Source organism: Heptranchias perlo, chromosome 29, assembly GCF_035084215.1.
Source record: "Heptranchias perlo isolate sHepPer1 chromosome 29, sHepPer1.hap1, whole genome shotgun sequence".
Lineage (NCBI taxonomy): Eukaryota > Metazoa > Chordata > Chondrichthyes > Hexanchiformes > Hexanchidae > Heptranchias > Heptranchias perlo.
Window position 1 is genome coordinate 16,077,955 of NC_090353.1, and position 27,225 is coordinate 16,105,179.

The 27,225-nt window shown below is 45.4% G+C and overlaps 1 protein-coding gene and 1 long non-coding RNA gene across 8 annotated transcripts in view; one reads left to right on the plus strand and one right to left on the minus strand.

Annotated features, from left to right (window-relative positions):
* The window catches only part of LOC137299424 (phospholipid-transporting ATPase ABCA1-like), a 124,581-nt gene that overhangs the window by 41,067 nt on the left and 56,289 nt on the right, over nt 1–27,225 (plus strand). The window contains exons 11-21 of the mRNA XM_067968158.1: nt 1,666–1,854; nt 5,118–5,332; nt 7,229–7,405; nt 10,495–10,717; nt 12,675–12,896; nt 16,976–17,180; nt 18,820–18,936; nt 20,304–20,475; nt 24,862–24,993; nt 25,902–26,041; nt 26,136–26,273. Coding sequence (XP_067824259.1) covers nt 1,666–1,854; nt 5,118–5,332; nt 7,229–7,405; nt 10,495–10,717; nt 12,675–12,896; nt 16,976–17,180; nt 18,820–18,936; nt 20,304–20,475; nt 24,862–24,993; nt 25,902–26,041; nt 26,136–26,273 — 1,930 coding nt within the window. The remainder of the gene's footprint in view (nt 1–1,665; nt 1,855–5,117; nt 5,333–7,228; nt 7,406–10,494; nt 10,718–12,674; nt 12,897–16,975; nt 17,181–18,819; nt 18,937–20,303; nt 20,476–24,861; nt 24,994–25,901; nt 26,042–26,135; nt 26,274–27,225) is intronic.
* On the minus strand, nt 749–23,755 carry LOC137299425 (uncharacterized). 7 transcript variants are annotated; one of them, XR_010957892.1, is made up of 7 exons: nt 23,657–23,755; nt 20,618–20,721; nt 17,697–17,727; nt 12,879–12,979; nt 7,006–7,080; nt 2,840–2,931; nt 749–965 (listed from the first exon to the last, which is right to left on the minus strand). It is a non-coding gene; the product is annotated as an uncharacterized lncRNA (long non-coding RNA). The 7 variants fall into 7 exon arrangements; XR_010957895.1 differs by lacking the exon at nt 23,657–23,755 and adding an exon at nt 23,511–23,616; XR_010957893.1 differs by lacking the exon at nt 23,657–23,755 and adding an exon at nt 22,823–22,889.

The following is a 27,225-nucleotide window of genomic DNA, read 5'->3' on the forward strand; positions in this document are numbered from 1 at the left end:
TGATTTGATTGAGGTTTTTTGAGGATTTTGAAAGGAATAATAGGGTAGATAGAAACTTTTTCCCCTAGTGGGGGAGTCTAGGACAAGGGGGCATAACCTTAAAATTAGAGCCAGGCCATTCAGGAGAGAAGTTAGGAAACACTTCTTCAAAAAAAGGGTGGTAGAAGTGTGGAACTCTCTCCCACAAAAAGCAGTGCATGCTAGCTCAATTAATAATTTTAAATCTGAGTTTGATAGATTTTTGCTAGCCAAGGGTATTAAGGGATATGGAGCCAAGGTGGGTGGATGGAGTTAGGATACTGATCAGCCATGGTCTCATTGAATGGCGGAATAGGTTCCGAGGGGCTGAATGGCCTACTCCTGTACCTATAACTCTATGTGTCAGGCGGTTGTTGGTTGCACCATCACTGCAGGACTTGAACACATAATACTTCAATGTGGGACTGAGGGAGTACTGCATTGGACAAGATTTTAAACCTCGGTCCCATCTGCTGGTTCAGGTGGACATTAAAAATCCTATGGCATTATTTGAAGAAGAGCAGGGAGTTCTCCCAAGTGCTCTCCATCACCCATTGACCTAAAACAGTTTAACTAGTCTTTCATCTCATTGCTGTTTGTAGACGGTTGCTGGTGAAGATTGGCTGCTGTATTTGCCTGTATAACAGTCACTGCACTTCAGAAAAATAATTAATTGTTGAGACAAATGTTGTGATTAGGTAATATATAATTATAATTATATAATGGATGAATTGCCTGCAAGTGCTGTGACACAGACTGAGATAACGTATCAGTGTGCTAATAAAGCTAAGGACTACAATAGGTGAACGCTATTCGAACTGTGTTCTGTTTAAAAAAAAAAGTGGCAGAGTCAGCCGCATCCCAGCATCTCCGTTGATTGCAAAACCAATCCCTTGAGACTCCATTCCCTGAGGTTCAGGTTCCCGCGATCCCGACTGTGCCTTCTCCTGCCAAAGAGTGTTAAGAACAAGGTTGTATTAAAGAGTCCATTTTATGTTAAAGACTTCATTTTGTAACAAAAAGATGGTGTCTGCAGAAATCTGCTGAAACAAACAGTATCTGGAGAATGTCAACAAGCAGTTCAGATCTCCAAGGCCCCCTGTGAGGCTGGTTCTGGTTGGCATCATATAAGATAGTTTTCTGATTCTTGGTGTAGTTCTGACCTTCTGGAATATAGATCTATCTGTTTGACAACTATTTGTTTTCTGTGCATATAAGATTGGCAACTTAGGCTGAGTCTTGAAGCCCACTATGGAGCTTTCACCCCCTAGTACCACAGAGACAGCATGTCTGTGGAATAATGAGCTAATGGTAGTTGATATAAACTGAGGGTAAAGGTCATGGGAGAAGTATGATGTAATTGCCTATAGCTAAAGGATAAAAGCGAAGTTAGGAAGACCAGGACTGATCACCCTACTACTGAGTTCAGCACCTGTAACATGAGGTCTCCTGCAGCCTTCGCATCATCCTTTTGTGTTATCTGTGAGTATCAATTCCTCTAATAAATTTATGAGCGTAAACATCAGTGCCTCGAACTCTCATTCCTGGCACATGGACCAAAAAAGGCAGACTTTGTCTAATTCAACACTGTGTATCGTTAAATGTATCTGCTATATTTGTGAAAACCTGCTATTTTGCTTTTCCCAGGAAATGCTGAAGAACCCTGCTGTCGCCAGTCTTATTGACCTACAGCTCAACTCTACCTCCTGGAGTACAGCAAGTATTGCTAACTTTCTGTCGAACCAAACTCAGGAGAGCGGGAAGTCCATTTACACCTGGAAAGAGGCTTATAAAGAAGTAGATCAGATGGTCAACTCATTATCCCAGGTCATTGAGGTATGTTCCTGTTAAAACTTACAGCCGTTCTCAACCTTTCATTTCAGGAAGAGATGTCCAACTTGGTCAAAGCTCCAAAAATGCAGTGCACATTTTTTAATCCACACATTTTGGAAGCCAGGATAACTCCATAACTTAAAAAGATTTGTGGAATAAAGTTTGGAGTGTGCTTAATTTCTCGCCCCTGCACCCCCCTACCAAACTTCGGTCATATGGGTAAACACCTTATTGTATTTTCATGATCAATAGTTTGAGGGAATTTCCATTTCAAATGTACTTAATTTGTTTTTTTTACATTTCCCATTTAGATGGATTAAGAAAAAAACTCACAATTACTGCCTAGTGGCAAGCTAGTTGGTTGTGTATTGAAAGGAGTACACTGGAGTATATTTTAATAACTCATCCCTGAGGTCGTTTCATATCTGGCATTGACAATACAAATCCAATTCAAATTTAGCTATGGAGGGGGAGGGAGCCTGGCACTGGTGTTTAGCAGTAAGAATGTCAGCTGACTGTTTCAACATTACAATTCTATAAATATGTTCTGAGTGCCATGTGGATGGAAATACGAAGCAGTTCACAAGGAGTTGGTATGTATATTTGGAGCTGGACCTGAGAGTAACTTTGAACTTTGACTCATGCGAATGATTTTCATCATGTTGGGAAAAATATTCTCAAAATATGGATCTGAAAGTTATTTGTTTAAAGATGTTGGACGTTCTAAAGAAACTCAACATTTTATTATGAATTCAGGCCCTTGGATGAAGGTTGAGGTGATAGTCCTGAGGTGAAGCTAAGCTTTTCATGTACTAATTGAGCAATTTTATCGTTTATGTTTTATAATAACCCTCAGTATTTTCAAATTTTGCCATAGTAAATTAAATTGAATATTATTTTAATGTCCTTTCATACTGTGCCTGTGATGGAGATGCCTTGATGTGAAACAGCTGGATGGGGAATTTATCCCACTGTGTCTTGCACTTACATGGCCAGTGATCTTTGTCGGTTACTGGTATCCCCTCAGTCATGGGTTAATGCTCCATGACTCCATGTCCCCATGCAGGCAAGTTACCTAAACTGATTAGAAATACAGTGTATTGTGTCAGAGCATATTATAGATGCAGCAATTGTACAGCTGTAATAATACATGTGTTTTATTTACTGGGTGAAACATGTGGAAACTCATTTGACACAACAACCCCCTTTTTTGATTCAAAGTTTTGAACTGAAATGAGTGGATGTGCAATTTACAGATGCCTGGTCATTAACTGCACACTCAGCAGGCATGTGTCCACTAATGCGAGTCATGGCCGTTGGAAACCAACTAGCTGCCAAAGTGCCTGGTACTTTGGGTTTTGTGGTTATATTGCATGTAGTTTGAGGAAAGCTTAACATAGTTTTGGTACATGAGAATCATTTGAAACTTATTCCACTGGTGGGGAATTTCTGATTCAAATATGAAGCAGTTAGTTCCTGTGATCTTTTCTTTCATGATCTGCACAATGTTCGTTAATGGAGAGGAAGGACTACACCAAAAAATATGTCTGAGCTGTGGTCCCAAATAATACTATCTGCAAATAATTCCTTTTCCATTGGATTTCACTACAGCCTTTTTCTTCCAATTTTCTCCTGTTCTCTTCTGAAGAGTGGAGTACAGTTGCCCAGGCAACCTCTAATGCCTCTCCCAACTTGCCATTATCCATGCATGATCAGAGATATTGAGTGTTGCCAGGTTATGTAATTGTGGCGGGCATCACAACCAATACTGCTCCTTTTTATTATTTGTAATTAACTGTGATGTTAGAAAAAGTACAGCTTTGTCATTCTGTTGAGAAACCCAGTGTAGGGCCAAGACCCACAGTGCCGGACAGCACCAAGGTTGAAAAGATTAGGAGAGAATAAAAGACAAATCAGGAAGCAGTGGTTAGGTGACGCCAAGCTTAAAAGTTTGTAGATTATAGAAAATAGGGAAGACTGAAGGAGGTGAGGAGTACCACCATTTTGAGGTCCTGGAAAAGAATGAGTTAGAATAATAGACAAGTGATGAGTCTTGATTTCAACACCAAGGAAGGGGGAAGATTGTATCCAAAGAACAAGCTTAGGAGGAGAGAAGGAGGACAGTTTGGAGGAGCACTGATCACCGACAAAATAGAGAGAGATGAGAAAAGTCCCAATGGAAAGAGGCAGAGGTTGGAGGCTAGTAAACAACCTTGCAAATTATTTTTTTATGTGGACACCTGGTGATCAGCCCATATTAGGACTTGTCTTCTTGAGCCAGCTGTGCCCTGTTTATATTCTCAGTTCTCAGTGGAATACCTCTGCTCCCCTCCATGCTGCCTTTGCCCACAGGTAAGCAGAAGAGACCTTTGCACATGAACAAGTGCTGCCTGTGTGAGTACATCCCCACAGTGTGGATGGTCTGAATGTTCATTGAAGGAAAAGTTCTGCCATTAGAGAGTGTTAGCTTGGAGCCTTCGGTTTATACTGCATTGCCTGTGGGTTTGTTGCAACATGAAACCTATGCCAGAAACTTTGTTCTTTGACCCCTATGGAACTCATGTTACACATGGTAATTTTAAAGGTAGGTTTGTGTGGATGTCCGGTTCATTGCCGCCATCGATTTGTTTGGGCCTATGCAAAAAGTGAGACACCAGACCCAATGATTTTGCAAACTGTTCCCTCGCTGTCACTTTTTTTGATGCTACCATAGTCAGTGTTCCTCTGAACTTTCCTCTCATTTCTCCAAAGCTCCAAATACCTTGTCCTACATGATCCACGTCCTCGATCCTTCTCCTTGCATCCTCACTCCATGTCTCCCACTGTAACTCATTCTTTGCCAGGACCTCCTTGCCCCTGATGAAGGGTAGACACTTGAGATATTAACTTGTCCGTTCTCTCCACAGATGTTGATTGACCTGAGTTTTTCCAGCATTTTCTGTTTTTCTTTCAGATTTCCGGCATCTACAGTTTTTTGTTTGCCTCCTGCAGTCATGCCTTCTGCTACAATCTACAATCGTTTAAAATACAAGCATGGCATCATCTAACCACTACTTGATTTCCCGCATTCCCTCACCTAACTCACTTTAACCTTAACGATCTTTGGCCCTTTACCTGGGATTTCTAAAAGAATATAAACCATTATCCTACTTTACTCCTCTTTTCGGAGGTTTATTTCTGTTATTTATGGACAAGATGGCAATCGTTGAGCCCAGTAAAAAATTGAATACATCATTTTAAAATCCTTGTTTCTTTTTTCTTGACAGTGCGTATCTCTGAATAAACTAGAAGCTGTTCCAACTGAAGAGAAGTTGGTGGTCCGGGCTTTGCAGCTCCTGGAGGAGAGGCAGTTCTGGGCTGGCGTTGTATTTGTGGTTGAGGAGGAGATGGGCCCTGAATTGCACAACCTCCAATCCCACATCAAGTACAAAATCAGGATGGACATTGATGATGTCGCTCGGACCAATAAAATCAAAGACAGGTCTGGTTGTGTCTGTTATTCAAGTTCAATTTCTTTGGGAACGTGGACTGGGAATTTCCTCGGAGCTGCTCCAGCTCTGCCTCCGTAACTTCACTGCAACCCCCGTTTGCGTGCTTAAAGGGACTTTTACCGTATTTACTGCGAAGTTTTGGTGGTGGAGCGGGACCAGCGCCAAGGAGATTCCCGGCCATGTTCTTTCAATATTTTCTAGGCCTTTCCAGAAATTTCCCTTGAGTGATCAAAAATTCAGGCCTGCAGTCAGATTCAAGTAATTGAATGTCCTGTCCAAAAGTATCAAACCACTCACTATTAACTCCACTATGAAGTTATCTCCCAACTGTTGCTTGTTTCTTAAAGGGAAGGAAGTTGTGGCATTAGAGTGTTACAAATAACCACCCCCCTCCTTTCTGTGTGAGTAATATATGCCCCTTGTATACTTGTTACTTCCTCCAAAATATTGTCACGGCAGCTTCATGGGATTTGACCATTTTGAGTCTCCTTTCTGTTTCAGCCACTGCCATGACTGGAAGTGACTGGGTGGGGCAGCATGTATCCCATTGTGGCTCCATTCACTTTAAGGGGAGCTGGTGTTTTGAGACTGCCCAGGAGTTGCCTGATTCTGGGAAATATTGATCCTGGGTAGTGTACGCTATCCTGTTTCTGCTGACAGTTTTTTTTTGGACATGAGCTTTATTGAAGCTGCACGGGTAGAGGAGCCAGGTGCGAAAGGTGTGTCAGCCATGTGCGCACCGCTGAACATGCCAGCTTGAGGATTGTGCAGGGGAGACAACTGAGGGGTATATGTAGGTCACGACCTAAGCTGGAGATAAACAACACACAAGAAATAGTGTGCGTGTGAGCAAGATAATATCAGTCTCCCGTGGCTTCGCACGTGGGGGTTCAGGACAAAGTGTGGTCTTCAGTTAAACGGGTCAGAGGGTGGGAGATAATTGGACCAGGATGGACGGCAGTTTGGGATGTAGAGATAAAGGATTGGAGCTTTGGAGTTTCTCTGCCGTACAGGGTGAGGAGCTGGGAGACTCAAAACTGAGGCACTACAGCATCACCACTAGTAGGAAGGCGTAATTACATTAGCGTGACACATTTACATTGAATCATAGAATAGTTACAGCACAGAAAGAGGCCATTTGGCCCATCGAGCCTGTACTGGCCCTTTGTAAGAGCAATCCAGTTAGTCCCATTCCCCCGCTTTTTCCCCATAGCCCGCTCGGGGGTCGTGTAACTATTTAGCATGGAGGAATCTCGTTCGTTATCAGAATTAACTAGACAAATCGTTCCACCAACTAAGAACGGCTATGCATCACCACCCACAGAATGGAGAAAGAGCTATCAATCTGTCAATCCTTTCTGTGACCGGGCTGGGTGAGGTTTCCCGTGTTGGGTCAACTTCCATCACAAATGTGGACATTGGACTTCGTAACGTGTGACAAAAGCATGATCACAGGAAGTAAACTTTTGTAAACAGGAAGTCTGTGCAGACGTAAGGATTTTAATATGTTATAGATATAGATAGATTATATCTATATCTAACACAGTTACAGCATTTTAAAGTTAGATCATACAGCATGACCAAAAATTATCACAAAACCTCCTGAGGTCAGCCGGTCTTGTGTGTGTGAAAAAATTAATTTACAAAACACTATAAAATTCACCTTTTCAGTATCATAAGCGGGGAGTACTTGAGCTGGTTGGAGCTTTGAAGTTTCTCTGCTGCACAGGCTGAGGAGCTGGGAGATACAAAATGAGACACTGCAGCATCACCACTGGCAGGAAGGCATAATTACAGCATGACACCTTTTCAGTATCAGGAGTGTGGAGTACTTGTGCTGGGTCATGTTACTGGGATGAACGCTCTTTTGCTTTGTTACCTCTTAGGTTTTGGGACCCGGGACCCGCAGCAGACCCGTTTGATGACCTGCGGTACGTCTGGGGGGGATTTGTCTACATCCAGGACTTGGTGGAACAGGCAATTATTCGAGTACAGACCAGTGAAGACAAGAAGACTGGGATTTATTTGCAGCAGATGCCATACCCATGCTATGTAGATGATGTGTGAGTGCCAAAACAGAGCTAAAATCTAGAGGATTTATAAATATAAGAGTTTCTAATTTCAGATTTTTAATGGCATACCTACAGGGTGGCTCGGTTGATTAATATGCCAGCGGTATGGTACTACGTCATAAAAGCCAGGAGTGACTCCAGACTGCTGATCTGTGTGAAGTTACTGAACTCAGCTAGGTGTCCAGCCTGCATGTCCCTGGACTAGGGAGCGAGCATTAGCCAAAGGCCCCCACTCCTGATGGCTGTCCAATGACCCACGTGGACAGTATGTAAAGCTGGATGTCATACCCCCTGTGAATGAGTGTGCTGCTCACATTCACTGTCAAGACTCCCATTTGAAGAATGGCCACTTGGGTGAGGTGTTGGAGGGTAAGCGAGGGTTATCAGATGCTGCTGGGTCTGATCGAAGACCTCACTTGTTTTATCTCTTAATGTAAGGCACAATGTGATACAAGCTAACTGCAGGGCAAGGCAAGGGAACATAGGTACAAAGTGGTAAATGGCAAGCTCAGGACTGATGCCAGGATATATCTCTTCACACAGAGTGATTAAAATCTGGAATGCTCTCCGGGTAGGGTAGTGGAGGCAAAACCCCTGGAATCATTTAAGAGGCAATTAGAGGTGTTGTGGTAGAGAGACCACGGGTTTCTATGGAATAATTAAGTAGATGCGCCACATAGCTTCCCTCACCTGCACTGATCTTTGTCCTGTGATCGTTTTGATATTTTCCCCCAACTCGAGGAGGGTTAAGGAAATCTAATTTTTAGTTCACTCCAACTGATCCAGAATAAGGAAATTCAGTTGAGTCCAAGTCCATCTCCCCATCCGTACATCCATCGGTGGTTCCGCCTGGCCACCCACCCATTTCTACACACACCCGTCCACCTGTCTACCCATTCACACACCCACTCGTCATTTATCTGCCTGCCCACCCACCCATTTATACGTGTGCTATCTTTACTCCTGTAATTGTTTAAATGGAGTACTGAGCGACACTGATCAGGAAGGTCCCAAGTTCAATTGCAGGTGTGTCCTGATCTCAGCCAGGGAGATGTTTGGTGCACTCCAGTTGACCTCAGCATCTCTGGGTTAGGGAGGGGGAAAACCATTCATGACCCCATTCCCGATTGTGATCCAGTTAACTCCTGTGTGTGATGTGATGTGATGCCAGCACTCCAGGTTCCCACATGAGAAATGGTTATTTGAGGGAGGCATAGGATGGTACCAAGCACCTGTGGAAACTGTGTCGCAGCGGACATCAGTGCATTTCAGGAGAGAAACTTAGAGTCAAATAGTTGGCTTTGTGGTTGTCAGTTTTCATTTATTTAGGAGCATTCACCTTATTTCTTCCTTGAAGGAAAAATAAGCAACACACGAAGCTGAAATAGCCCTAGGAATTTCAGAAGGCTTGACATTAAATATGTTCAACTAAGCAGAACAGCAATGAACAGAGCCAATTGAATGTTCAGCTATACAGCCAAAGAATATAAATCAGAGGATGTTATGATCAAACTGTGCAGTGCTCTGGTCAGACCACAGAGTGAGTACCGCGTCTTCCTTGTTTCTTGGTGACTAGAACTGGACATTCAAGCACTGGAGGCAATGCAGAGAAAAGTCATGAGGCTGATGCCTCATGTCAAAGGTCTAAGTTATGAAGAAACACTGGAGAAACTTGGACTTTTCAGCCTGGAAAGGAGGCATCTGAAAGGTGACCTTATAGGGGTATATAAAGATAGTTACAGGGATGGAAAAGATTGCTAGAGTAGGACAAGGAGGAGCAGGTTCAAACCAGTAAAAGGGTAAATATCAGGAATTCTTCTTCACACAAAGAGTCATCAACACATGGAATAGATTTCCTGATTGGTGAAAACAAAAACCCTGGAAGTATTTAATAAGAATTGGATGCAGCAGTGGGAGTTTGGACTTTAGGATCTTTCTATATAGATTTTTTTTATTCGTTCATGGGATGTGGGCGTTGCTGGCAAGGCCAGCATTTATTGCCCATCGCTAATTGTCCTGGAGAAGGTGGTGGTGAGCCGCCTTCTTGAACCGCTGCAGTCCGTGTGGTGAAGGTTCTCCCACAGTGCTGTTAGGAAGGGAGTTCCAGGATTTTGACCCAGCGACGATGAAGGAACAGCGATATATTTCCAAGTCGGGATGGTGTGTGACTTGGAGGGGAACGTGCAGGTGGTGTTGTTCCCATGTGCCTGCTGCCCTTGCCCTTCTAGGTGGTAGGTGAATTTAAATGGGCCGAACTCCCTCATTGATCTTGTAAAAATTGGGGTAGAACTTGGAGGTATTTCCTTTTTAGACTTCAGCTTTGGAATCCGGTGTCAGCGTAATTTGAATTATAAGAAGTAGTTTTGTAGCAGATACCGTGCTGTATAAATTAAATGAGATGCAATCATTATTGGAAATAATAAATTTGAACCAAATGTTTTAAAATGTACTTGTTATCTTGCGCCAAGTGATGTAATAAGTTCCAGATAATCAGCTCTAAGTGTCTGTTGTAACGTTGTTATAACAGTGGGTTCTTGCCAAAAGTCTCCAATTTTCCCTTCTTCTCTTGAAGACACAGATTCTTGTTGGCTCATGATTCCTGGCCACTTTCTGATATCTCATCCAAGTGGCCATTCTTCATGTGTGAGTTTAGACAGTGAGGATCAGCAGGCTATTTAAATTCATGGCACATGCCAGCTGAGATTGTCTCTGTCCTCACCTGTCACCCATGCGCTGGATATCAATCAGGAGCTGAATCCCAAGGCTGATTCTCATCCTCCCCCTCCCCCCTGTTCCCCCTCCCCCCCCCACCTCTCTTCCCACCAAAACATGGGTGCCGAGGCCAATTGCGATGCCCAAATCAGCTAATTCAGCACAGACCAGTAATTTACCCTCTGACCTTCCTGGTCTGTGGCCTGTTTGTCTCAGGTACTCACTGTGCAAACCCACTGTCCCATCAGACAGCTCTAAGTAGTTACTAAGTAATTTCCTCTTCCCAATCTCAAAACTAAATACTCCGATCAATTTTGCTGTATTTTTCTTCCAAAAATCTGATTAATTTTGGTTTTCTCTTAAATCAGTTTCTTGCGAGTTTTGAACCGTTCGCTACCCCTCTTCATGACTCTGGCTTGGATTTACTCAGTGGCGATGATAATCAAGGGGATGGTTCACGAAAAGGAGGCGCGGCTGAAGGAGACGATGAAGATGATGGGGCTAAGTAATGGAATATTGTGGGTCAGCTGGTTCATCAGTAGCTTTTTCCCATTCCTCATCAGTTCTGCTTTCCTCATTCTAATCCTGAAGGTAAATGTCCTGTAATGGCTGAAGACTGATGAAATGATTTGAACAAGATCTTGGGTGTTTTCAACTTTTCTTTTTCAGTTAATCTTCATGTTGAAGACTATTCCTGGTGGAGTTGTAGATTTTTTTATAATGCCGACCTTCCAACTGCCCCTCATTTCTGAATAATTACTAGCATTTACCTCCTTGTTTAATTTGCTGGTAGATTTTGTATTGAGCAGAAGAGTTTGTGATGACCCAAAGCCCTTGTGGGTTCTAGTTCAGCCCTTGAATTTCTAGTGAATTTGACTAGACCCTCACACCTTTGCTGTCTGCTTGAGTTTTCATCTTCAGACCATTTTCCTGAGGTCAGAGATGACCTTCTTGCTACCATAGCAATCCTATCTGTATTAGTCTTGTCTTGTATGTGTCTCTCACTGATCCCACATCTATGACGTGCTGTGGCATCACATCTAATCACTGACATTGGGGAGGGCAGGAGGGAGGTCTAAACTCATGCTTGTCCCTACTTGTGATAATCAGTGATATGAAACTCTTGTATAGATCGGCTTTGACTGTTGTAAGGGAATGTGCAGCACAGTTCTAAATGGTGATGGTTGTTACCTATGCTCTTTGGTACAAGTGGAAAAACCTCTATCAACTTTCTCATCTCCTAAAGTCTTGCACTTGTCAATTTTTTTGTAAGTAACAATATTCCCCCTTTTTTTAATACACAATTTTTTTGTCTGCCTGTCGAGGCCAAACTTTGAACCCACCAAAATTTACACGAAGCACAATTAGTTTCAAATCTCACTACATTGAGTAAATCAACAAGGTTTCAAGAATTGTTTCTGAAGCAATTAAAGGGTGGTTAGACTTAACCTAAACAGATATTTGGATGCTCTTTCTATTAATCTGTAGTTTTTAATATCAATCTCTACTTTGGGGTGTTGTGCTCCCCAGAAATTCACTTTTCAGTCCACCGGTTTTAAGTAAAATACAGATCGATTGTGGTGGTTCTCAGCACTTCTATTGCTGAGAGGTAAACTGGATCCCAATGTTGCTGTGAAAATCCATATTGCTACATTTCTGTTTGTAGATTAATGCCACGTTTTTATGGCAGAGCACCTTCAGGCACCTCAGCTTCCCTGATGGCTGCATTTGTAAGTTCACTGCTGGATGTGATATTGAGCATACAAACCAGAAGGTCCCATGTTCAATCCCAGGTCTGTCCTGAGTTAGTTGATCTTAGTAGGGGTGTTACAATTGGCTTCAGTGCCCCATGTTACGGATGAGAAAAACCAGCCAGGATTCCTAATCTCTATCCAGTGACCGCTGCAGGAAAGTGTGTGCGTGTAGTTGTTGGTTGAGGACAGGATCATGCTTGGTTTTGACAGTCGAATAGATTGCTGATATCTGCTATCAGGATCCACACACGGAGAGTCCCCTTGGGCGAGATACCAGTGTCGTGGAATTGTGTGTCACGAAGGAGTCGGTATCTTCAGGAGAGAAATTTGAGGGGGAAAGAGAAGGGACAGTTTCTGACACAGACAGAACAGCAGAAGAACAACTGTGTATGTTCATGTGATTTGTTGAAGTCGCGATTCGTGGCTTTCCAGCTGACCACCGTTCCACCTTTGATGGTTGAGGAATCTCTGGGCATGTCTTGGGCAGTGAAACCACTTGGCTTGGCTCTGCTGACAGGCTGAGCCGCTCAGACCCTGCCGGTCAGAAAACAAAAATGTCTAACTCCCGCAATCAGAACTCTCTTTATCTGTGTTGCATTCCAGCGCAGGATGCACATTGGCCCCTGATATCCCTCTGTTTATAACTTAAATAGTAATAACCTCGAGCACAGAGTGGACCACTCACATGGTTGTTTGTGTACAAGTTAGAAGATTGGGTTGGATTGCTATATTTGTTCTGAATGTTAGGGACAAAGAATTATGTTTGCTCAGCTTTCTTTTTTCTTTTGTTACAGAAAGGAGGGATTCTCCCATACAGCGACCCCTCTGTCGTGTTTGTATTCCTCGCAACCTTTGCTGTTGCTACCATCATGCAATGTTTCCTGATCAGCACGTTCTTTTCTGGGGCAAACCTAGCAGCTGCATGTGGAGGAATCATCTATTTCTCCCTCTACCTCCCATATGTCCTGTGCGTTGCCTGGAGAGACTACGTCACTTACCCACTCCGAATATTTGCTGTGAGTTTAATGGCGGTCATTGTCATGGTCCTGTATGGCATCTGTTACGGGTATTTACCAGATGAGTCCAAATGCTGTTCATTCTGGAATAAACCAAACAAATGTTGGGAATGCTCAGCAGGTCTGTCAGAGTCTGAGAGAAAGGAAGTTAGGGTAATGTTTTGGGCTGCACCCTTCGTCACTAGTTGGCTTGGTTTTCACAAGCCTGTATAGTATAGGAGGAAGAGAAGGCCGGGTGGGGGGAGGAGTCGATGTTTGGCTTGTGAGTGCTCAGTGTGTCCCAGTTAATGGAGAGGCGATTTTAATCACTCCATCATTAGCGGCCGTGCCTTCAGCTGCCTAGGCTCTAAGCTCTGGAATTCCCTCCCTAAACTTCTCCACCTCTCTCTCCTCCTTTAAGATGCTCCTTAAAACGTACCTATTTGAATCAGAGATCTGTAATGTCATTCTCCGGCCTTTGCACATGATGTGCATTCTGGCTCGCTGGGGGAGGGGGCAGCAGGAGCTGCATTATAATATTCAAATGACGTAGGAACGACAGAATAGCACTACTTGTGCCTTTTTTGGCCTTTATGCCAATTCCTCGTTACGTTGATATAACTGGGTATCCAGGGTTGCTAGGCGATAAGCTGTTTACAGGAGTAAATTTTAAGGGCTAGTTAGAAGATTGATTCAGCAATTGTTTGAGACCTAATTTTCTTTCCCCCTGCTAGCACTTAGGTTCTCATAAGTCTTTATGCCAATTATTCCGCCCACCCCAAAAAAAAAACTATTACTGATATCAATGGGCTTTCTAATTGGGATTCCCTGTGTGAAGGTTGGAAGAAGAGGAGGACCATTGAAGGGATGCTAGGCAGGTCCAGCTGCACGATAGGTGCTCCGTGGCTGGTATCTGCACACCCACATCTGCAGAGTGAGGTGAACATACCTGATCGGTCACACCTACCAAGATACAGTCAACCATATTTTCAGGCATTATCATACCTACCATTCAATGACTGAGGGACTGAGTTCCAGTCAACAACAACTTGTATTTCTATAGCACCTCTAACATAGTAAAATGTCCCAAGGCGCTTCACAGGAGCGCTAGCAGACAAAATTTCACACTGAGCCGCATAAGGAGATACTGGGACAGGTGACCAAATGCTTGGTCAAAGAGGTAGGTTTTAAGGAGTGCCTTAAAGGGGAGAGAGGCGGAGAGGTTTAGGGAGGGAATTCCAGAGTTTAGGGCCTAGATAGCTGAAGGCATGACCGCCAATGGAGGGGCGAAGGAAATCGGGGATGCACAAGAGCCAAGAATTGGAGGAACACCCAGTTCTTGGAGGGTTGTAGGGCTAGGAAAGGTTTTGAGGACCTGAGAAAGAATGAGTTAAAGAAGGAGACAATGCAGTGAGTATTGATTTCAACACAATGAGAACGCAGGGGAAAGGAAGAGTGTAGGATGATGCATAGGTAAAACAAGACAAAAGCATAGTAGTACTGATAATAGCATTGTAGTATTGAGAAAGGCAGGGCTAGTTTCAGCAATGGTGGGGCTTTTTGTGCTCATCAAAGTGAGTTTGTGTTGGGGGGTAGAATATTATTCTGTTTCCGGCACCCAGTGCCAGCATCATGCACTTCCAGATCAGGTACAGTATGGGTTAGAAGAGTAAAGCTCTTTCTGCACTGTCGCATCAAGCACTCCAATGTCTGCTATAGCATGATGAGATAGAGAGTAAAGCTCCATGTACTTCACTCCAACAATGTGCCTCAGTCCCACACTCTAAAGTTGTATCAATATGACATTTTTCTATTTCCCCACCCACTGTCATGTGTCCTCCCTGGAACTACTTTGGGGCCATTTTTATGCTGTAGGCTAAATTGGGTTGAGACTGCTGAAGCTAATTTGTGTCGGACCTTCACAACTAGCAGATAGGGGAGACTTTCATCCCATCAAACTGGGATTAAGGCCAGGTCCAAGAGGTGGGAGGCAGTGGCATATTATCACCTGCTGCATGTATCACTATGACTGGATGTGTTGTAAATACCTGCTAATATCCATTCAGAGCTTTGCCTGAATTTGTTGAATAATAAATGACATGACTCATTTGATCTAGGAATAAAATGGATTGCCTGAATTTATCCTGAACAATGACCATCATTGCTACCCCCATCCCAATTTATTCATATTATTAAAAGTGATGAGGAAATGGCCTTATATTGAACACAGGAAAAAGACAAACCAATTCACCTGTGGTTCATTGACTAAGCCAAACACTTCTGTCATCCAAATTGCCATCTAATAATCTTAACTCAAGCCAATCGAAGATTATACTCCATTCTGTTCACTGAATTACTCAGGTTTGGGTAATATAGGGTTATGGGGCCAGGATTTCCCTCTATTAGTATGCTGCTTTGCTGTGTTTATTTTAACTGAAAAACCAAGATGCATGGCCAAAGAGAGATGAGGTAAATCAAAAAGTAATGGTTAGTGACAACAAGGTTGGGATGGTTGCAGGGTTTAGTGCTAAATACTAATACAAAGGAACAGCTAATAAGCTAGGAATTTTTTAAAAAGAGGAAAAAGTGAATGTTACACAGAGTTCATCTCAGATAAGCAATGGATTAAGTTAAGTTAGAGTTAGTTAGTCTCCTATTTTTTGGGTTAGAGTTGATTAGGATTTGATTACGTCTTAGGTTAGTCTCAATTTAGAGTTACTTTTAAGTTTTGGGTTAGAGTAGGTTGGTCTCGTTTGAAGTTGGCTAGGACTGGGTTAAATCTAGGATTAGAGTTGAGTTAAGTCTTGGTTTAGAGTGGGATCTCAGGCTAGAGTTGGTTAGACTCAATTAAAGTTGGGTTAGGTCTCAGGTTAGAATCAAGTCGTCCCAGGTTAGAGTCGATGACAGGTTAGGTCTTAGGTTTGAGTTAAGTCTTGAGTTGGAAGTGGTTAGTATCTGGTTGTAATTGGTTAGTCTTGTTTTAGAATTGGGATGGGCTAAACACTGCTCTGTTGTATGGATATAAAATCTAAAAATGTTGGAAATATGTATCATCTGATGAGGAAGCTGCTATGCATTTGCAACAAATTTTTATGCTTTTTTTCATTCAGTACCTGCCAACTCCAACTGATGCGTAACATTGTGTGATCTCCACAGAAACAAACAATGAAGTAGAAATACTGATAGATTGTTTTACTGACAGAAACTAGTCATTGAATTGCTTTTCAGTTGGAAATAAAAATACATGGGACCAGTGATTCTGGGGTCCCTGCTCTGCCAGTAGGAGCTTGGTGGAGCAGGACTCCTTCCTGCATTGGCCAGCAACACCGCCCCCATTGCAAATCACAGGGATGGAGTCATTCCTATAATTGGGTCGAGGGTCCTCATCTGTAAGGGCGGTTCAGACCCACCAGCCCTGTTATACTGACATTTAGATACACCGACAGCGAGACGTCGGGGCCTGGGAAAGGCCAAAAATAAAAATAAATTAAATTTTCTTCTCCTAAGGGAGCAGGCAGGCATGTTTTTGAAAATAATCAATCCTCTCTGGGATCTTTGTTTTTGGGCCTTTACTATGCCTTTGACAGAACTTGTGCTAGTTCTCAGCTGGCGAGATTTCTGTTGAGTCTCAATAGACGGATTCCAGCAACGTAGTGGGCACCGCAAGGGCTGGAGAGCATCCTGGATCAATGCAATAAAATTAATATTTGACATTATTTGGGTTTAATTTTTTTTTTAATGATAGAGCACACCCTAACCCCCCCCCCCCATGTTATAAAAGGGGGCCTACACACACGTGTGCGCGCGTGCGCGAAAAATTCCAGCAACGTCTCCAGATTTGTCAGTAAGACTTGTCCACTTCACCTATCTGGGGCCAAATTTAACGAGGGCAGACACCCAGCAGATTGAGGTTTGAACTCCAATTGCCGCATAGGCAAACCGTCTCCATTATGCTCTCCCCACACCCAGAATTTCAGGCACACATTACTTTCTTGGAAAAGAAAGTCACATTATCATGATTTACCAGGAGTTTCCTATCGCTAATGGGATTAAGAAGTGCGTCAGATTGTTTCTGAAATCCCTTGTGTCTTTGCTCACAGAGCCTCTTGTCTCCGGTTGCGTTTGGTTTTGGATGCGAGTATTTCTCTCTCTACGAGGAACAAGGAGTTGGTATCCAATGGTTTAACCTGGTCTCCAGCCCTGTAGAGGGCGATGCCTACAATTTTACGACTTCCATCATCCTCATGCTGTTTGATACTGTTCTCTATGGCATTGCTACATGGTACATTGAAGCAGTGTTTCCAGGTAAATAATTATTTTATCAAGTTATGTTTATGATCAAAGTGCAATGCAGATGTCCTCTGCAACTAGCTGGGCTATATAAAAGACAATTATATTTTTAAACTAATTAAATACATTTGTTAACCTTTAGTCAAATAAAAATCCATTTCAAAACACTTCATCTGGAGAAGTGTTTCTGATGGCTCAGTTGGTAAGTACATTGTACAGTGCAGCATTGAGCAATACGACTAGGAAGTCTCAAGTTCCATCACTGGTCTGTGCTGAGTTAGCTGATCTCTGTTGGGATGGCTTTAGGGATACTACAATTGGCCTCATTGTCTTGGGCTAGGGAGGGGAATAGTCAGCCAGGGTTCTCGCTATCCAATCACCGCTGATGGAAAGTGTGAGACTGAACATAGAGTGAGAGCAGGTCAGGCTTGTCTGTGATGCCCCAATGGTTAAATGTCCTGTCAACACACACTGTATAGGCTTGTACATGAAGAATGGTCACTGGTGTGATGTACTGGAAAATAGCCATACCCGTGAATCAAGTCCCAGGAAGAGTCAGCTCCTGCGGGAGAAGAGGGAAGAAAGAAGAGCATGCTCAGAATTTAATGTGCCATTTAAAAATTCAATAGAACATAAACCTGGCTAAATGCCATAGGCTCACATTTACTATGCTGTCGTAGCAGTTGGTTGTATTGGAGAATTCATTGATTTGCACTGATTAGTCAGTTTTCATCCTCATTTTCAAATCTGTTCATAGCCTTGCTCCTCCCTACTTTAGTGATCTCCTGCTTCAAGTCCCTGAAAACACCCTCTGCAACTCTTAACACTAGACGTCTCCTCTAACACCAAGTTTCTCATCACTCCTTGCTTCCTTTACTCCTCTACCACTAGACTTTTCCTCATTCCTCACTCCACTATCAGCAGTAGCTTGTTCGGTCACTACACTCCTGCACTCTGGAATTCTCTAAATGTCCCCTTGGCTCAGTTTGCAGGACTCTTGCCTCTGAGTCAGAAGGTTGTGGGTTAAAGCCCCATTCCAGGACTTGAGCCCATAATCTAGGCTGACCCTTCAGTGCAGTACTGAGGGAGTTCTGTTGGAGGTGTAGTCTATAGGTTGAGACATTAAACTGAGGCCTTGTTTGCCTGTTCAGGTGGGCATAAACGATCCTGCTGCACAATTTGAAGGGCAGGGAGTTGTCCTTGTTCCTGGCCAACTTTTATCCTTCAACCAGCACCATCAAAAACCGATTAACTAGGTCATCCAACTCATTTGCTGTGGGACCTTACAGTTTGCAAATTGGGTGCGGTTTTTATCTACATAACAACAATGACTGCACTTCAATAGTAATTCATTGGCTGAGGATGTGAAAGTTACTATATAAATGGAAGTTTTTTCTTATCCATTTCGGTCCACCTTGCCACCTTTCTTTCTACTTTCAAAAAACCTACTCAAAACCCACCTCGTTGATTCGTGCCTCAGTTCGCCATCCAAGCCTCCCCACTCCCCTCCCATTTTCCCATACTCTGTTTTCAATGTATTCCTTAATATAAAGTGCTTTAAGGCATCTTTCTGCACGTATAGAATGTGAGTATTAGTTGTTGATAAAGTGTAATGGGTTCTAGTCCCATTTTATCACTGGATTTTTGCTTGTAGGTCAATATGGAGTCCCCAAACCCTGGTATTTTCCTGTCCTCAGGAGTTACTGGTTCGGAGAGTTGCATTGTAATGTGGATCTGCTTCAACTCTCTGATAATGGCAGCACTAGTAAAGGTAAGGGCTTCAGAACCAAATAGATCAGATCCACCATTTTGAATTTGTTATATTTTTGTGTACCTCCAGTAATTTTAAGATTATCAACGATTCCTTTGAGAGTGTCTTGCCAGTATATGATTTGTTAATATTCCAAAAATTGATCTGGGTAACACGGCTGATGTCTGAATACGCCTCGTTTACACTGCAGGGTGAATTTGGAGCGCTGGATAAAACATTTGAACAACTGCACTAAAGTCATGTTTACGACTACAGTTTTGTCTGTGGATGTGTGCAGATGATGTTGCTGCTGTATATCGTCAGGCTGAGTAGTCAAATCACCTCACAGTTTTTAAAAACAAAATTGGTGTGAATTTCAAGCCCAATCCAGCCACCTATTCTTCTGGGAAAAGTGTGTGATGAGGGGAAGCAGAAGGGAGACAAAGAATACGTTGATAAAAGTGTCATTTTATATTCACAGTTAAGTAAAGGGAGTCCTCCAACTGTTCCTCTGCCTGGGAGTGTTTGTTTGATGATCAACTGCATGTGGTTAGTTTAAAATGGATGAGCAATAGGAGAACATGAGGTAGAGTTTCCGCTTTGGGCGCAATAGAGAAATTACGCCCAAAATGCACTTCAAATTGAGCTGGCTAGGTTACAGTTCAAGTTTCCGCTAAAACTAATTTGCATAATCATAAACGTAAAATTTTCCATGTGCCAGCGCAATCGGGCAGCGTAATAAAATGTAATTGTTTTGATTTTAATTCCATTAGAAAGTATTCTTTGATGTATTTAAGAGTGGTAATCTGGTGTAATTTTATTAATATAGCCGAAAATGGGTTTGCCAGCAAAAATAAGCATTTTTAATAACCCGAGAGCGACCTGATTTAAAATCACCAAGAATGACTTAAAGAAATTATACTGAACCATTTAATAGTTTCATAGATGTACACAGGTCAATTTCTCAGTAAATTAATTATTTTTTGATATGAAAAAGCTTTTAAAACGTGCCTAATATTGCCTGTGCGCCGAAGAAAATTAGTTCAATTTGAAGAGCCTTCCTGAACCAGCGCAAAAAGGCAGATTCTCGCAATGCCAACCTGGGGGCGTGGCCAGTTTTATGGACAGGGCCTGATCTGGGGAATTGAATCGTGAACCAGCGTAAAAGTTCACGGAAAACACGGACGTAAGTGGTTTTGAGCATAACTCACGTTTAAAATTCCCCAATTTGTGCTGGTGTGGCCGATTGCGCTGATATTACAAGCGTAAACTCTACCACCCATGTTTTTTTAAGCTCAGATCTTCTTGTTTGCTACGGACTGACCTGTGACGATAAATCTACAGAGTGAATAACTTTTAGAAAAGAAAATGTTTTGTGTCGCTTTCAGTCCATCTGGAGAAGGAACCAACCCACCTCAAGTTAGGCGTGTCCATCCAGAAACTAGTGAAGGTTTACGGGAATGGGAAGAAGGTGGCTGTTAACGGACTTAGCCTCAATTTCTACGAGGGCCAAATCACCTCATTCCTGGGGCACAATGGAGCTGGAAAAACTACTACCATGTAAGACTTGTTTGCTGGGTGTGTAGGTATTGATGGGGATGGGTAGGGGATTTCTTGCCTGGTAAGCTGTTGCAATATTAATTAAACATTACAATATTACAATTTTTGATCTGATGATAGTAATAATTAGCCACCATATTACCACCAGGTTGTATCTTGCAGATCTCCTCATATGTCTGGGAGGATTGTGGAATACCCATGCCAGCTCAAACCCTGATGTCGTGGGCGGGCCTCTTCATGGGGCAACTGTGTTCAAAAGAGTTAGGGAAACATCAAAGGAATGGCACACTTTGGAGCAGGAGAAGAAAAGTCACGTCTCACTTAATGGTTGCACAGATGCTCCTGACTCCTGCTCCGTTTGTCACTTCTCTTGATCGTTTTCACTTTCTCTTTTTCTTTCTTTCACTGTCTCTGTGCACCCCCCTCCCTCACTGTTTCTATCCCCCCCCCTCCCTCACTGTCTCTATCCCCCCCCTCCCTCACTGTCTCTATCCCCCCCCCCTCACTGTCTCTATCCCCCCCCCCTCACTGTCTCTATCCCCCCCCCCTCCCTGTCTCTATCCCCCCCCCCCTCCCTGTCTCTATCCCCCCCCCCCTCCCTGTCTCTATCCCCCCCCCCTCCCTGTCTCTATCCCCCCTCCCTCCCTGTCTCTATCCCCCCCTCCCTCCCTGTCTCTATCCCCCCCCCTCCCTCAATGTCTCTATCCCCCCCCACTCCCTCCCTCAATGTCTCTATCCCCCCCCCTCCCTCCCTCAATGTCTCTATCCCCCCCCCTCCCTCCCTCAATGTCTCTATCCCCCCCCTCCCTCACTGTCTCTATCCCCCCCCCTCCCTCACTGTCTCTATCCCCCCCCTCCCTCACTGTCTCTATCCCCCCCCCTCCCTCACTGTCTCTATCCCCCCCCCTCCCTCACTGTCTCTATCCCCCCCCCCTCCCTCACTGTCTCTATCCCCCCCCCTCCCTCACTGTCTCTATCCCCCCCCCCTCCCTCACTGTCTCTATCCCCCCCCCTCCCTCACTGTCTCTATCCCCCCCCCTCCCTCACTGTCTCTATCCCCCCCCCTCCCTCACTGTCTCTATCCCCCCCCCCTCCCTCACTGTCTCTATCCCCCCCCCTCCCTCACTGTCTCTATCCCCCCCCCCTCCCTCACTGTCTCTATCCCCCCCCCTCCCTCCCTCCCTCACTGTCTCTATCCCCCCCCTCCCTCCCTCCCTCCCTCACTGTCTCTATCCCCCCCTCCCTCCCTCACTGTCTCTATCCCTCCCTCACTGTCTCTATCCCCCCCTCCCTCCCTCACTGTCTCTATCCCCCCCCCTCCCTCCCTCCCTGTCTCTATCCCCCCCCCTCCCTCCCTGTCTCTATCCCCCCCCCTCCCTCCCGGTCTCTATCCCCCCCCTCCCTCCCTCCCGGTCTCTATCCCCCCCCTCCCTCCCTCCCGGTCTCTATCCCCCCCCCCCCTCCCTCCCTCCCTCCCGGTCTCTATCCCCCCCCCCCCCCTCCCTCCCTCCCGGTCTCTATCCCCCCCCCCCCTCCCTCCCTCCCTCCCGGTCTCTATCCCCCCCCTCCCTCCCGGTCTCTATCCCCCCCCCCCCCTCCCTCCCGGTCTCTATCCCCCCCCCCCCTCCCTCCCGGTCTCTATCCCCCCCCCCCCTCCCTCCCTCCCTCCCGGTCTCTATCCCCCCCCTCCCTCCCTCCCTCCCGCTCTCTATCCCCCCCCCCCCCCTCCCTCCCTCCCTCCCGGTCTCTATCCCCCCCCCCCCTCCCTCCCTCCCTCCCGGTCTCTATCCCCCCCCCCCCCTCCCTCCCTCCCTCCCGGTCTCTATCCCCCCCCCCCCTCCCTCCCTCCCTCCCGGTCTCTATCCCCCTCCCTCCCTCCCTCCCGGTCTCTATCCCCCCCCCTCCCTCCCTCCCGGTCTCTATCCCCCCTCCCTCCCTCCCTCCCTCTCCCCCCTCCCTCCCGGTCTCTATCCCCCTCTCCCTCCCTCCCTCTCCCTCCCTCCCTATCTCTATCCCCCTCTCCCTCCCCCCTCCCCCTCCCCCTCCCCCTCCCCCCTCCTCCCCCTCTCCCTCCCCCTCCCCCTCTCCCTCCCCCTCCCCCTCTCTCCCCGTCTCCAGTCCCCCCTCCCCCTCTCTCCCCGTCTCCAGTCCCCCCTCCCCCTCTCTCCAGTCCCCCCTCCCCCTCTCTCCAGTCCCCCCTCCCCCTCTCTCCAGTCCCCCCTCCCCCTCTCTCCCCGTCTCCCCTCCCCCTCTCTCCCCCTCTCCAGTCCCCCCTCCCCCTCTCCAGTCCCCCCTCCCCCTCTCCAGTCCCCCCTCCCCCTCTCCAGTCCCCCCTCCCCCTCTTTACCTTTTCCTGTCCCTCTATTTATCTCTGCCTCTGTCCTCCTCTTTCTCGCCCTTTCAATCTTTCCCCCCTTTCTCCTTTTTGTTTCTGCTCAGTTTCCCTCTCCCACCCCCGGCGCGCGCTCTCTCGTCCACCCCTCCCCCCCCGGCGCGCGCTCTCTCGTCCACCCCTCCCCCCCCGGCGCGCGCTCTCTCGTCCACCCCTCCCCCCCCGGCGCGCGCTCTCTCGTCCACCCCTCCCCCCCCGGCGCGCGCTCTCTCGTCCACCCCCCCCGGCGCGCGCTCTCTCGTCCACCCCCCCCCGGCGCGCGCTCTCTCGTCCACCCCCCCCCCCCCGGCGCGCGCTCTCTCGTCCACCCCCCCCCCCCGGCGCGCGCTCTCTCGTCCACCCCCCCCCCCTCCCGGCGCGCGCTCTCTCGTCCACCCCCCCCCTCCCGGCGCGCGCTCTCTCGTCCACCCCCCCCCTCCCGGCGCGCGCTCTCTCGTCCACCCCTCCCGGCGCGCGCTCTCTCGTCCACCCCTCCCGGCGCGCGCTCTCTCGTCCACCCCCCCCCGGCGCGCGCTCTCTCTTGTCCGCCCCCCCCGGCGCGCGCGCTCTCGTCCACCCTCTCCCGGATTACATTATCTCAGTTATGGCCATTTTGGAACACAGTACAAATTAAACATAAAATTATGACTTATTGACAAATTACTGTTATAAATGCTGCACTCTGTGAGCAGGGATTAGCTTGGCTGGCTAATGTTCTTTGATTGATTCAAGGAAAGAGCCTGCTAGGCTCCCTTTAAAACCTCCTTATTCTGGCCCCCATTCAAAATAGAGGAATTATGCAAACATTACATTTTTTGAACTGTTGCTTAAACCCTTTGTTGGATTCAATGATTTGTTACGTTCAGACCCAGTGAAACTGGCATTCTCTCTGCCTCTGGAATGTTGGGTTGCTGTTCATGGGTAAGTGTAGACACTTGTGGGATGTCGTACCAAATATCTCCCCCTATTGGTATTGTATTTTATTGTATTGTATTAGCTAAGTGTGATTTATTCATCTGTGAGACAATTCTTTTGCACCCAAACCATGAGAACAAAACTAGGGCATTAAAGTAAAAACTAAGACATCTTTATGTAGTGCCATGTCGCATGTCAGAAAAATCTCTAAAGAGCTTCACAGCCAATGAACTACTTTGAATTCCACTGACTGTTGTATAAGCAAACCTGGCAGCTGCTCTGCACACAGCAAAATCCTACAAACACCAACGAGATCATAGAAATTACAGCACGGAAGCGGTGGTTACTGGTGGTGTTGGTTAAGGGAGGAATGTTGGCCAGGACGCTGGGAGAACTCCTTGCTCTTTTTTGAATAATGCCACCGGAACACACAGGGCCTGACAATGCAATACTCCCTTTACTGCATTGGAGTGTTAGCCTAGTTTATAGGCTCAAGACCTGGAATGAGGCATGAATCCACAATCTTACTTGGGTGAGAATGCTGCCAACTGAGCCAAGCCAGCACCTTCACGATGAAAATGTGCAGTAGTTCAATCCGAATCTGAAAGAGAAAAGGTGGATTAATGTTTCAGGTGGGATCCTTCATTGGGAGGCAAGAGGTACAAAGGGCTGGATATCTGTACAAAGGGCTGGATATCTGTACAAAGGGATCTCGGCCAGGCTGCAAAGAGATTGGAAAGACAAAAAGGATGAGCTGAACATGCCTCCAAAGAGCAATGGGATGTGAATGGGAGAACTCAGTGAGAAAATTGGGAGGGGGAGGAGAAAGAGGAGGGACAGGTAATCTTCTGGCATTTTTGAAGTCAGCATTAAGACCAGAGGGTTGAAGATTGAAGATGAAGTATTGTTCCTGACGTTTGCCTTGAACAAGTTCTAACAAAGGGTTTGCTGATGAAACATTAAGGTGTCTTTTCTCATTCCAGGTGCTGACGTACCTCCTGTGTATCTCCAGCACTTTTTATTTCAGATTTCTGATGGTCTTTCTTTTTCAACAGTGACACTTGCATTATAGTCTCAATATGTTTATTATTTCCTGCAAGGTCTATCCTAACCGGATTGTTCCCACCCACCTCTGGGACAGCGTATATTCTGGGCAGAGATATCTTCACCGAGATGGATACAATCAGAAAGTCACTAGGAATATGTCCACAGCACAATGTCCTTTTTGACATGTAAGTATTTTTTTTTAAAAAGACATTTACAACACCAGATCACAAGGTAGCTGCGGATAAGGCAGGCCGTCAGCCCATTCCAGTTTATCTATCTAGAAAAGTCTGCAGTCCTCCCAATTATAGCATCTAGCTGTTCCTTAAATGATTCCAGGTTTTTTTTTTAACCTTCATTACCCTATCCAACTGTTGATCGCTCTGTGTGAAAAATCCTCATATCCATCCCATGATTATCTTTTGCCAATTCTAATCAATTCTCCAGGATTTATTGCTGTAAAATATAGTTCCCCTTCACCTCTTTCCCCCCCTCCCCCCCACCACTTCCAAAAGCAATGACTAATGCTGCAGTACAGCCCATGGACGCTAGTGCTGGTAACCCTCAAGTACTTCGTCCAAGTAGTGAGTGTGGGCATTGAGTGTTAGCAGGCTATTCAACCATGGGAATCATTATAACTGAGCCTTAACCTGTCTTCACCCAGTGTCCGTACACATATGTTCCAGTCGGGGGGGTGGTCACTGGATAGTGATCAGGAGCAATAAACCTCCCGAACCTGAGGGTGCAACGGTCAATTGTAGCACCTCAACCACTGCCCTGATCAAGATCAGTTCACTCAGTACAAACCGAGGATTAAGCGTGGGACCTTGCTGGTCTGTGACTGAACACTGGATGGTACATTTACCCACTGAGCCAGTGAGAGAGCTGAGAAATAGATTCAATACCTCTATGCAAACCAGTAAACATTAATAAATACACAGCTTCAGCTGCAGAGTTTTGAAATTTGATCAGAACACAAAAGAGTTCAGTGACTGGTACACGTCTATTTCAGTCCAAATCTATAAGAGGCCAGTGGAGAAGGGATGCTACAGGGTTCAATAATCTGTTGTTTATAATTATTAAACTAATGTTTTAGACTGACTGTGGAGGAGCACATCTGGTTTTATGGAAGGCTGAAGGGGCTGACCGAGGAGGAGGTGAACGAAGAAATTAAGCTGATGATTGACGATGTGGGTCTGGTTAACAAACGTCAAGAACAGATAAAAAGTCTCTCTGGTGAGGAGTCAATTCTTCACATCTCGCAGCGTAGGAGGTCGCCATGTTTTACTGGCTAAATATATAAATATTTTACTTGTGTATTTGTTCTAAGGTGGCATGCAACGAAAGCTTTCAGTCGCCATAGCGTTTGTTGGTGGGTCAAAGGTTGTTATTTTAGACGAGCCAACTGCTGGCGTTGATCCTTACTCCCGCCGAGGAATATGGGAGCTTCTGCTTAAATATAGGAAAGGTGAGTCATGTAACAAATGACCGTTAACTCATTGGTGGGATTAAAGAAACATGCTGATTAATTGAGATTTGCAGTTGGATCCACAACAAATCAGTGGGTGTCCTCTGCCTCATTGTTTTATGCCTAAGTTGCTGATGTAAATTCCGAAAAATTGCAGAGACGTGCGACCAATTTTATACAAAGAGCAAACAGTGGTTTCTCAATGGGCCAAATTTTCTTGCTTCCAGCTCATTCCCCTCTGCCCAGTCATGTTTCCTTTCTCCAGTGCCTTGCCCCCTCTCTCCCTGGTGCTACTGCTACCTTCGTAGTTGCTTCTGTGACCAAGGCATTTGTTGCTTTCCTGGTTACCAAGACCACCGTTCAAAGGTCATTTTCAGAAGTAATTATAATGTCCCAAAACCAAATGTTAATCTAAGTTCTTGGTTTCTTCTTTGATCCTTTTAATTTTTCTTCCAAAGCAAAGTTCAATGATTATCAAACTGAATCAAATCATTCCAGCGCTGTCTCTCCAAACACCACTCCTGCCAGGCTTTATATTCCCAAACAGATCTAAAATGACTCACTCATTTTCTGTCCTGAACATTTTAACTGTTGCTCGGGTAAATACACCAGGTGCCCTTTGGTACTTCCCCAAGTTCATGCCTGAACTCAGGCAGTGACTGTTACTAGGCTATTTGCCTATGGAGGATTTCATTGTCCAGTCCAATCCTGACCTTTCCAGCAGGAGTCATTAGACAGTGATCAGGAGCAGGAACACCAGCTGATTTGCTCCCCCCCCACAACATCCCTCGGACTGCTGAGAGCATTTCTAGTGTCACTTACTGCCATAAGGGCTGAGATCAGCTAACTCATCACTGACCAGGGATTGAATTTGGGAAATTTGCCACTCTGCCAAGACTGTGATTATTTCTGAAGCCTTTTAAAGGAGATTGCTTTTGTTAGTTGCGGTTTA